Consider the following 12,392-nt stretch of genomic DNA (forward strand, 5'->3'; position numbering starts at 1 on the left):
CTGAAGGCTATGACCTTTCCAGCTATCCTTTTATTTTTCTTGTTTGCTTGGGGAACAGTCATGCCTGGAATGAGTGTCTTGTGGAGTAATCAGTTCTTGTAAGTCCAACAGTATGTTAACTTACTGCTCATGCTCTGCCTATATGTATGGACCGGTAATTTCCATTTCATTGTATCTGAAGAAGTGTGTGTGCACACGAAAGCGTATACCTTGAATAAAACTTTGTTGATCTGGACTCAAACTTATTTGTTTTAGAAGGTTTGCTTTTCTTTCAGTACCACCACTTCCCTGAAGGTGGTGCTTCTTCAGCTTTTAACTACTTGCAATAAACCAGACTCCGCAACAGAGGTCTGGTGTCTGTCACAGCACCATAATTTTTTGTAGTTTTCTGCTGAATTTGTCCACTGAGGAATGCAAGACCTGCATTCTTAATATTAAGAACATCACGGGTAAGAATAAAAGGGAACGAGGAGCTATATTATGGGGATCAGGTGTTGTATAAAAACATAAGAATTGCCTAGCTGGATTGCACCAAAAGCCTACCCAGTCCTGCATTATGTCTCTGACAATAGTTAGACAGATAACTTTGGAACTTCATAAGTAGTGCATGAAAGCAGCAATGGCTCTGCCCCGTTGTCTGCTCCCAACACTTGGAGTTCAGAGATACACTGCCTCTAACCATGGAGTGTTTTTTTCCCTTTTATGTTGTGTGTGGGAGAGAAAAATATATATTGTTAAGACATGGCTGTTCTTTTAGATAATGGTTTATATATATTTAATATGACATTCATTTCTAAGTGGGTGGAAACAGGAAAAGGGATACTGTCTTTTAAAATCACAATATCTTAATTTCTAAAATACTGTTCTCAACTCTACTACATTTTCTTTCCTTCTTTCACCACTATTTGTTTTATCAATGGGATGTTCTGACTGTTTCTATCTTTCCTTTTACCCTCACTAATAAATAGATGCAACCTGCCAGTGCAGCAGCAGAAGGAATAGGAAAACAGGATGCTGGAACAAAGAGCACTGTGCATAAGGCAGCATGATGCAGATTGTATTTCTTGTTGAGGGGTGATTTTGAGTGGTCAAGACTTGGGAATAAAGGTCTGAAGCAAGTGCTTTACCTTTTTTAAAAAAACACCCAAACCAAACCAAAACAGTCATCTGGGAAAAGAATTGTGGAACCACAATAGTTTTGCTCTAAGACTGAAGTCTTAAATATACTTACTTCAACAGAAGTGGAAGTGTGAATGTGGTAGGAGTGGGAACATAAGAACATAACAGAAGCGATATTGGATCAGGCCAATGGCCCGTTTGGTCCAACACTCCATCCCACCGTGCACACACCCATGATTTCTGTTCAGCTGACAGTCATACATGTTGCATTCACTGCAATACACTGGATAGCCTCCAACCCCCCTGCTAGTATTCTACCTCCATAATTGCTTTTTATCTCCCTTTTAATAAAATTCCTATTAATGTAGATTTGTTTGTGAAAAGTGTGCTTACCCTTTTTAGGGATGTGGAGAGACTAGTGTCCTGGCTTCCTCATGCTGCTACTGACCTTGCACATTCGCTAAATTTGCCTGTTTATTTCCCTGTTCCAGACACTTTGTCATTGAAGCAGGGCCTGCTATTTTACAGAGCTGAAGCCTACTCATAGGAACCCTAAATAAATAGCTTGGGCCAAAGAATCCACCCCTCACTGGAGCCAATCACACTGATTTGGAGCTAACCAATGAAGGAGGATGCCATGAGAAGCTTCAATTGCCTGTTTCCACACATTAAACCATTATTAAAGAGACATTCTGTCTACAGGCCTGTTGGCAATCATATCCCTGCCTCACAATACTTTTTAGGTGAATTCACAGTAAAATGGAGTTATGATGTTTAAGGGGTGTGCTTGTTTTTGGCACAGATGTACATGCCATATACACCCTCCCACAACTCTATTAAAAGGAAAGCATTACAGAGGACCATGAGTGGAGATAGGTGTGGGGCAGAAAGGTAGAGCTTAGGATGGAGCTATGGTGTAACTTTGAACCCCAACACTTCTGCAAAGCATCAACCATCAATGTACCATAATACCCTCCTGTGTCTATCTCAGCAAAGAAAATCAACTAGAGCAACCTTAATGAAGTTTCTGCCCCCCAAACAGATTGATGTGGATCCTGGTTTCATGTATGAGTCCATGGAGTTGTTTCACCACTACTGTTTCAGGCACTTGGCCACTATGGTGAAATTTCAGGCACTTTGCTCTAAACAGGCATTTGATCTACCCCTCTAGTTCCCAAGATGAAGACATTTAAGTGATGTTTTCTTTTTCAGTAGACATCTGGCCTTCTTGCAGAGGACAGGTGGCATTATGACTGGAGAGCACTGTTAATTCAGAGTATATTTTAGAGCAGTAATGTGGGTTTTCCAGAAAAAAAATGAACTGGGAGATTCTCCACTGTCCTATGGCCAAACACATTAACATATGGAAAGTATGGGATATGGAAGATATTAGTATCTATAGTAAGTCACATATCCCAATCCTTGTTAATAACCTGGAAGGGCATCTTGCACCATTAACGAACTCCATGAAATTAAAAGATGCCTGCTCCTTGGGAGGAAAGCTATGGCAAACCTAGACTACATAATAAAAAGTAGAGACATCGCCCTGCTAACAAAAATCCGTATGGTGAAAGCCATGGTATTCCTAGTAGTAACATATGGCTGTGAGAGTTGGACCATAAGGAAGGCAGAGCTTTCGAATTATGGCGCTGGAAAAGACTCTTGAGAGTTCCTTGGACTGCAAGATCAAATCAGTCAATCCTAAAAGAAATCAAACTTGACTGTTCCCTGGAAAGCCAGATACTGAAGTTGAAGCTCAAATACTTTGGCCACCAAATGAGAAGGGAACACTCACTGGAGAAGACCCTGATGCTGGGAAAGATTGAAGGTAACAGAAGAAGGGGATAGCAAAAGATGATGCAACAAACATTAAATTAAGCAAATTCCGGAGGACGGCGGAAGCCAGGCGGGTCTGGCGTGACCTGGTCCATGGGGTCGCGAACAGTCGGACTGGACTGTGCGACTGAACAACAACAAAAAATCCAGCAATCCTGCAATGTTCTCTCCTTCACTTCGGCACATACAGGAAGTGTCGATCCATTACGCCCGATGGACTAACGCGGAATTCTCGAAGGAAAGTCCAAGACACTGAAATAAAATTTATTAATATTTTGCTAGGCTCGAAGTGTAAACACGGCGCTACCCAAGCTTCCGGTCCGTTGTACTCGTTCCTGATCAGTACTGCGGGGGAAAGGAAACGGGAAAAAAGGAACAGACGCTAACCAATCATATCTGCAGACATGTCAGCCAATGAACTCCACGGAAGGAGGAGCTGGGGCAGCCAATCAGGAAACAGCAACGGTGACACAGCCTCTACCATTCTTCCGACTGCCCGTTACCCCTCAGCGGCGATTGGTGCCGAGATGGGGCAAGAGTAGGCGTTAGCGCCCTCTCCCTCCCGGCTTCGCCCACGCGCCATGCTGATCACGCTTTGCTACTTGTATCTTTGGGCGCGTTGGGGGACCTACTCGGTGGGGCTGATCCGTCGCACAGTGCGCAGACTACATCGAACTCGCTGCTCTTTCACTTTCTCCTGCTCCGGGTGCCCTCGCCAAACACTGCACCAGCCCCATCGTCTTCCCCCTGGCGGGAAGGAGGCTCCCCGCCTTCCCGGGGAGAGAATCTGCCTCAGGGCGGGGAACAAGGTTTTCTTCACTGACGAAACCCAGGTGTGATGTGGGAGGGTATGAGGTAGAAGGGCTGAGTGGGCAGAGTTTGGGAGAAAAGCGGCGGGGAGGTTCATGAGGTAGAAGGGCTAAGTGAGTAGCGTTTGAGAAGAAGGGGGGGGGGCTTATATTCTTGCACTTGTATCCTGTGAATAGGTTCGTTTTCTTTCCCCGGTGACTGAGGATCGGTTCCTTCGAGAGCTGCATGAGAGGGGGATATTAAAAGAGTCAGCTCTCCTCTCCCGGCCTGGAGAGAGAATGAAAGGGAAAGATGTACCTGTTTAATTTTTCTCTTTGTAACATTGGGTCTCCTGACACCTTATGTGTTAGTAACCCCCTTTCCCCTCCTAATTATGTAGCCAGATGATATGGCCTATCCAGGTTGTGTTTCCATGGTTTTTATCATATATTTTGCAATTTAAAACGCATGAAAAGTCCTTAGTAGAAAGAAAACTTGCATGGCTAGGTGTTAGCCAGAACACTAAGCAGTGCTCCCAGTAAAGTCTGCTGTCTTTGTGCAGAATCACAGTGCCCAAAATCTGAATGGTGGTGATGGAAGGTGCTGTCAAGTCACAGCTGACTTATGGTGACCCCGTAGGGTTTTCAAGGCAAGAGACCTTCAGAGGTGGTTTGCCATTGTCTGCCTCTGCGTCACAACCCTGATATTCCTTGGATGTCTCCCATCCAAATGCTACCAACGATTGACCTGCTTAGCTTCCAGGATCTGATGAGCTCAGCCTAGCTTGGGCTGTCCAAGTCGTCTGACTAGCCTTGCAGAATTCAAGCTTTTCCTGAGTGGAGAGGGAGTGATGAAAAAGCTCTGCTTGTTGATTTCTAGGACCTGCTATTAATTCATTATACAACACTGCCCCTACTATTTGTATGATCTTAAGTCTGAACATGTTGGGAGCTGAGATTTTCCCAGCACTAGTTAGAACAGTTTCAGAGCTCATTGCTTCTAGCAAGTGACATAAATTGTTGCTGAAAAGACAGGGCTGACCCAGAGTGGAAATAATTGAACTGCTCTTTTGATATACTATGTCAAGTGACATGTGCAGTGTTTCTAAGCGCAAAACCTTTGCCAGATTATACAGCAGACTAAATTTCAGTGTGAATCTTCACACTCCTCACCTTCAGAGCTAGTGTGGATGAAGAGGCTAAGGCTATGAGGGGGGAAATAACTGGTTTAACTCTAACATCAGGGAAAGAACTAAACTTGGTGGCACCAGGCAAATACTATATTCTGGCTGCTGTCACACGGAGCATTAGCCACGCTACAGAGATGGAAGATAGGCGGATTTTCCGGGTACAATCACAGCGCCACATCTGGGAACCGTAGAGCTCCCGTGGCGAACCCGAGGCTTCCCGCCGAAGATGTGGGGTAAAAAACTAGTACCTTTCTGGAAACCGCGGGGCAAGGGCGGGTGCCTGATCGCGTTTCCGGTGGTAGGTCGTGGCATCCAGCGTCCGCCCATGTCCCGTTGCTAAAAGGTTTTTTTCCCAAGTCTCCATGGGATGCGCACAAGCACCCAACGGCGCATGTGCACACTGCATTTAAAAACAACACAGCCCCCTCCTCTTTTCCGTACCCCCCCCCCCACTCCTGGCTCGGCCTGCTCGAGAGGAACTCTCTGCACCGGGCGGCAGAGGGGGAGGTGCAGGGGGGGTGTGGCGGGAGGGCAGCCTGGCTGAAGCTCCTCCTGGAGGGGACCGGACAGAGGACACAGTTTGCATTCCTCTGCAGCCCTGGAAGGGGTTAAACTCGCGGAACCTTTTGCTAGAGAGGCTACTTCTTTGCCGCGCCTCAGGATTGTCCTGTGATTGGCACCTCCCCCCTAACCACGGGACCTCTACGGGACGTCTGATCGCACAACTGCACGTTATTTTGCTCTGGGGCAAACAGCCACGCTTCCCCCCCGCATTTTCCTGCCCGTGTGACCGGGGCCTCTCTTACTTTTTGTTCCTCCTCCTCCATGCAGTATATAATACTGGCTTACCTTATAAGGTTGATATAAGGATAGCGTATATGAAATATCTGAATACTTGAGGGAGTTGTGATATAAATGCTAAGCATTTTTCACTTCATGCACATATGGAGCAATCCTAAGCAGGTGTAATTAGAAATAAGTTCCAATGTGTTTTAGACCCAGGAAAAGGTATTTAGGATTGTGCTGGTAATTACAGTTGAAGGTAACTTGAGTGGGATGTAGATGATTGTTAAAATATTAGACAAAATTGCCAAACAATGCTAAAATAGTTTAAACTCATAAGTGTCTATGAAATTTATGTGTGAATTGCCCATCAGTTCTATACTTTTGACTCAATAAAACTGTATCACATGCCTGGCATCTTTGTTTATCAACTGCAGTCTCCTGAGAAGTGCTCAATGGTGTTATCCAGTGTGGTGTTAGTCCCTAAGCCTATGAGTCCTGTGGGATCTCCACATTTATGCTGAGCCCCCTGTACTGTGCAACTCAAGACTTCCTGGTTGCCATGACAGCCATGGACCTTTTCCAGTGTCTGTTGTAGAGGTGGCCAAACTTACTTAACATAAGAGCCACATAAAATAAATGTCAGATATTTGAGAGCCACAAGACATGAACAAATATTACACACATGTTTTTATTGGAAAATATAGAAATTTGCTTTTTATTAACATTAAATGAGAATGCCAGAAATTAAAAACAAAAGGGGTAAAAACAGATATTGATAATTATATTTATTTGTCCAATGATATTTTTTTGCTAAGGATATTTTATTTGTCTAAGAGAGAGAGAGAGAGAGAGAGAGAGAGAGAGAGAGAGAGGTGGAAAGAGAAAGAAAGAAAATAGATAGGGGAGGAAGAGAGAGACAGAAAGATGAAAAGAAAGAATTTAAAGTTAAAGTTGCATTCTTTCTCTGCCCCTCCCCCACCTCAAGCCTACCCAGGGAGGGGAACACTGGCTGGGAAAGGGAAGACCGATCATATGTGTGAAGAGGCGCATGCGGCTCCCAAGCCACAGTTTGGCCACCCCAGGTCTATTGAGTCTAGCAGGCCATGACTGGCATTTTGTACAGCATGTGAGAATCTGTGGTTGGAGAAGTCATTAATGAATCCTTTGTCGTGAACTTGTCATTAGCTGGTGAAATATAGTAATAAGAAATTTGTTATATGACTTTTGTGTGTGTTTATAGTAATAAGAGCTAAGCCCTTGGGATAAAGGGAAAGTAAACTTTTCTCCACATTTGTTGCTATGTCACTGTTTTCTCCCCCCAGTCCCTTGATGATTTAAACCAATGGACATTGCTCATTGTATCGCCTCCCATTTATCCTGACAAAATATTTGAATCTGAACATATAGCATTTCTGACTGAAAGTATTTCCACTCAAGCAGGCAGTTCACAGGCTATAACAAGCTCAGCAGAAAAGGTAAGTTTTTAAAACCACTTTTTCTTAGAAGTCTAGGCAGTAAATTGTGTAGACCTGATGTGGTATAGCAGCCAGAGTGTTGGACTTACATTGGGAAGATTGTCCCTGCAGGATAGTCAAAATCATTGGGTTATCTTGAGCCAATAATTTCTCAGCAAACCTATCATGTCTCACAGAAATGTCTTGAAAATAAAAATAAAGGCTCTTTTATACTACTTAGTGGTAGCAGCGGTGGCTGTACCATGAAAGGATCTCAGTAACTTCTAGGAAATACCTTTTTCTGCCGGAGAACTAGGAAAGTTTCTATTAAATTCAATGCTGTATAATTGGACCAATAGTTTCACTCAGTTATAAGGGATATCTACCCCATATTATTTAGAAGAAAGATGGGATAAAATGTAATAGATAGTAAAATAATATATTTTTGTTTTAAAACATTATTTATATTGCATAAAAAGCAAACAAATGGTGAAGCCAAATTATCAGTGCAATTTTATGCAGAATTACTTAAGCTTGTACCCATTGATTTCAGTGGGCATAGACAGGTAACTCTATTTTGGACTGTAGTGTTAAATTGTTAACTTATAATAACAAAAGCATGAGGGACAACATGGGAGAATTTCCCAGAGCATTTTGTCTAAAGTCACATACAAATTCCTGCATTCCAAGTTCTCAATTGTGTCCTTGTTTGCCTTTGTTAGGAATAGATGGAATGTATTATTTTATATGAACTTACTTACAAGATTTGTATCCTGCCTTTTGGCCCAGACAGGGCCACTAAGGAGGCTAACAATTAAAAGCAGAACATTATAAAGCCCATCATAAAATCATTTAAATCCACAAATAAAACATGCATAAAACCAGCTGTTAAAACTTAGGGCAGGAAGAAGTCATTAAGGGAGTGCCTAAAGAAACAAGTCTTCACCCACTGGCAGAAGACAGTGATGGAGGGGAAAAGACAAATATGCCTGGGGAGGGATTTGTGTTTCTGTTTGATATTTCATTGGAAGAAATTGGTATAATTTCTGTTGTGTCATTAGAGGTATTGTCTGATTTCTGTCTTGAGATTTATAGCTCTGGAGGATACAGTTCTGTAGCAACTGTGATTTGTAAACTTGAATTATAACTTTTCAGTATAGGAATGTCAGCTCCTTTTTTGGAAAAGCCCTTTGAATGTTTTGACTATGCAGATTTTTGTTATATCTTGTAAACAATGCTGTGTGTATATATATATTCCCCCCCTCCAGCTCGTGAAGTGGTCAGATTACTGTTCACCATTGGCATTTAAACCCGGAGAACCTTACGTATTATTTGCTGAAGCCAGTATAGACAACTTCAGTAGCCTTGGGATAGCATTTATGGAAGATAGACTACAAATGGATAATGGAATGGTACCTCACAAAATTATGTGTAAGTATTATTACAAAGAAATTGTACCACAAATAGTGCAGTCCTAAACAGAGTTACATCCTTCTAAATCCATTTAAATTAGTGGATTAAGAAGGGTGTAACTATTTAAGATTGCCATGAAAGGGGCTTCCATCAAATAACTCATGGTAGCACCCTGTGCAAGAAAATGGGCAATGTCTATCCTGCAGCACTGCCTGTTAATTACAATTCTATTTGTATTAGTTATCAAGTGCATGTATTTAAAAATGTTTAAGAATCCATTCCTAATCCATCTCTTACCCAAGAGTATGTGTTGTCATTGTCAGCTTCCAACCAGTGTCCCCTCTAAGATGAGTTAGTGTGAGCTAGTTCACAGAGTTTTTTAGTCTCTGACTCACACATTTTGTCTTAGCTCAGGACGGATGGCTCCAGAGCAAACTAATTTATGCAGTAGCCAAATAGCTCACTCAAAACTTTAATGCCAGTAGCTCATAAAGTAGAATTTTTGCTCACGAGACTCCACAGTTTAGAGGGAGCATTGCTTTCAACAAAACACATTAATGATTAAATATGTAACATGTTTACTGGAATAGTTATAAGTGGTTTCAGTGTGACTTACTTTCTAGTAGATAGACTTGGGTTTGAAGCAAGTTGGAGGTCTAGAAATTATGAATTATGGAATGTATGAATTACAGATTACAGTAATGTTCACTAGCATCAGGGCTATTTTTGGGCAGGAACGCACAGGAACGGAGTTCCGGCTGACTCCCAGGTTGGCCACGCCCAGCAGGAACTCATTAGCATAATAAGCCTCACCCAACAGCAGAAACATATTAGGATTGGCTACATTAGGGGTGTGTGGCCTAACACGCAAAGGAGTTCCTGCTACAAAAAAAGGCCCTGGGTTTTGACAACAAACAAGGTAAACAGAATAACAAGCGAAAGGTGGGTGTGGCTGGATAACCACACTTCTGGTAACGTGGGGGTGCAGCCTAATATGCTAATGAGTTTTTGCTGTTGGGTGTGGCCTATTATGCTAATGAGTTCTTGCTGGGCTTTTTCTACAAAAAGAGCCCTGACTAGCATACTTTAGAGCTTACTTTATGTATGTATTACTGTGGGACATATTGAAGCCTGGAGCCCCAATGCAGAGATTTTTGCATGAGGTCTCGTGTGTATTTAATAACTGAACACATTGACCTCCAAAAGCAGATGAGCAGTGTGTTCATATTTGTGGGATTATGTCCATCATCTAATCAATACCAGCTATGTGTCGGTGTATTTTATGTCTGTTTCTCAATCCAGTGTTGAAAACCATATATGTGATCCTGTTTACTGAATGTGAGCATACATCAGGATAATCATATAATTGTGCCGGACTGGAACAGTTCCCTCTCAAGCAGTGTAGTTACTCATACCTTCTGAAAATCAAACCACTGAAATGTTTCCAGTTGAGTTACCAGATCTAAGGCTCCAGAGTTAACACATGTAAATCTAGATTTTTGAGTCTGGTTTTGAGCCTCTTAATAGGTCTGCACTCTAGTCTTCTACTTAACTGCTAGACATTTTATTTTCTTAATAATAATAATGGAATGTTTTAAAAATACTTTTTAAATGGAATTTAGGAACTTGCATTTTGCTAACAAAATGGAGTAATGTTGAAGCTTGTTTTGCCAGTGATTAATTAAATGAGGGAGTGGAAGATTAGCTGATAACTGCACTCCATGTAGCATTATAGAAACTGTCATATTGCATTGAAAGAATACATGTTATGCTTACACATTTTTTATGATCGGAGTCCTGGTTTTAAGCTGCAGAGTTGTTTACATTGCAACTTTTGTATATTTTGTTTAATAACTTTAAAATGTGTTAGCTGTACACCTACAGAAGTCGGAGGTGGAGGAACTGACACAACTGGTACCAAGTACAGAAAAGGAGGCAAAGGCCAGTAATGTACAACTTGTTGTGCCAACTCATGAGTCAACATTTGAGATAGCTCCTAACCCAGAAGAGGAAACTATTGACTGTTCAGGAAGTGGTGATCAAGAAGTTCAGGGAAAGAAAGGCAAGTTGAAGAAAGTAGATGAGCATCATGAACAACATGAGCATCTGTCTGAAAAGGAAATGAGTAGTGGTGAACATCATCATTTGCATCTTTCCAGCTGCCACGAGTGTTTGGAACTTGAGAACAGCACTATTGAGTCAGTTAAGTTTGCCTCTGCAGAAAACATCCCAGATCTTCCTGATGATTACAGTGGCAGTTTTGAAGATGTTGGAAATCTGGCAGGAGACCTGAAAAGAGTAAAGCTTACTGGGAAACCTCCTAATATCTTAATTTATGTTGATTCTGATTCTGGTAAAGTCAAATTTGAAGAAATAAAATCAATCATCATGGAATGTGTTGATGTTAATGCTTACACTGTATACCAGCTGTTAGAGGAGCAAGTGTTGAGCGTTCCCTGGGCTGACAATGCATTGCTTTTGGTCATTGCTACATCACAGCCCATTTCAGATTCTGTGTCCAAACAATTTCTGGCATTCATGTCAAAAGGTGGAAAGATTCTGGGACTTTCAGCCTCTTTTACTTTTGGTGGTATACAAATAAAAAACAAAGATGAACTGACTGACACAGTACAGGCCTTGGTGTTTTCTAAAGATAAGGACAATGAGATTAAGCTAAATGTTCTAGCCAGTGGAAGAATTTTCAAGAGAGAAACTGCAGAAATCATCTCTGTGAAGCTCCTTGGTTACTTTGACAACACGGACAAAGATATAATGGTAGTTCAGATGCCATATGGAAATAGTGGGGGAGAAGCCATTCTTTGCCAGGTATGGAATACAAAGGGTATATTTTTAAGTATATTTTTAAAGGATATTGTTTGCAAACTGTGTATATAAACTGAAGTGTTAAAGCGTTGAATGGCAACAAATGTCATCCATACCTGAAAAGGGATGTAAAATTTCCAGAAAGTTTGGAGCCATGGGGAAGAAAATTCTCCATTTTTCTGTGGAAAACCCTTCCCCCCCAATTTGGGAGAAAATTGGAATATGTGCAATACATGTTGTTTATGTTTCCTATCAAACCTAAACAACATAACATGCATCATTACCATATAAAGTGGTACTACCCGGGATATTTATGGAATTTAAATATTCTGTTCTGTTACATGGCATTTAAATTTTCTATAAGAAAAATTGCAGGTATACCTAGTACTTGAGAAATAGCTGCAAAATGTGCTGCCATAGCATATCAGTATTCTCAGTGTGGCCACATCTGCGGATACTGAAACCCAGAGAGTGGCACCATGAAAAGACAAAACATCTTTCCGCAAACCTGAGAAAAGCTCCTTGTTTACAACAATAGTTCCAGCATTCAGGCCTAGGTTTCTGTCAGTAAAAGGCAGGGGGAGGAGCAGGGCCCTTTTCAGGGCTGTTGTGGCCTTTAGGGGAGGATTTATTGGGGTGAGGCTGGCAGCAACCAGTGGCAAGCCTGGCTGCTCACTACTATTCAACAGCAGCCACCACCCCAAAGCCACTGTGGTATAGTGGTTAGAGTTTCAGTAGGATCTGAGAGACCCAGTTTCGAACCCCCACTCTGCCATGGAAGCTCACTGGGTGACCTTGGGCCAGTCACATACTCCAGCCTAACCCACTTTACAGAGATGTGAGGATAAAATGGAGTAGAGGAGAATTATGCTTTGGATTGCCATTGGGAAGAAAGGTGGGGTATAAATGAAGTAAATAAAGATGAAGATTGGGCAGATAAAATGTTGGTTAGTGGGAAGGAGCGAAGGAAGCTGGGAAAGATG

General features: G+C 42.0%; 1 protein-coding gene across 1 annotated transcript in view; it reads left to right on the forward strand.

Annotated features, from left to right (window-relative positions):
- The first annotated feature begins 3,471 nt into the window (after positions 1–3,471).
- Positions 3,472–12,392, forward strand: part of HLCS (holocarboxylase synthetase) — a 203,602-nt gene continuing 194,681 nt past the window's right edge. Inside the window, exons 1-4 of the mRNA XM_015417941.1 lie at positions 3,472–3,788; positions 7,042–7,194; positions 8,442–8,604; positions 10,457–11,412. Of these exons, the coding sequence (XP_015273427.1) occupies positions 3,537–3,788; positions 7,042–7,194; positions 8,442–8,604; positions 10,457–11,412 (1,524 nt within the window). The 5' untranslated portion in view covers positions 3,472–3,536. The remainder of the gene's footprint in view (positions 3,789–7,041; positions 7,195–8,441; positions 8,605–10,456; positions 11,413–12,392) is intronic.

The sequence above is a fragment of the Gekko japonicus genome, unplaced genomic scaffold (assembly GCF_001447785.1).
Source record: "Gekko japonicus isolate JY-2015 unplaced genomic scaffold, Gekko_japonicus_V1.1 scaffold242, whole genome shotgun sequence".
NCBI classification, from domain to species: Eukaryota; Metazoa; Chordata; class Lepidosauria; order Squamata; family Gekkonidae; genus Gekko; species Gekko japonicus.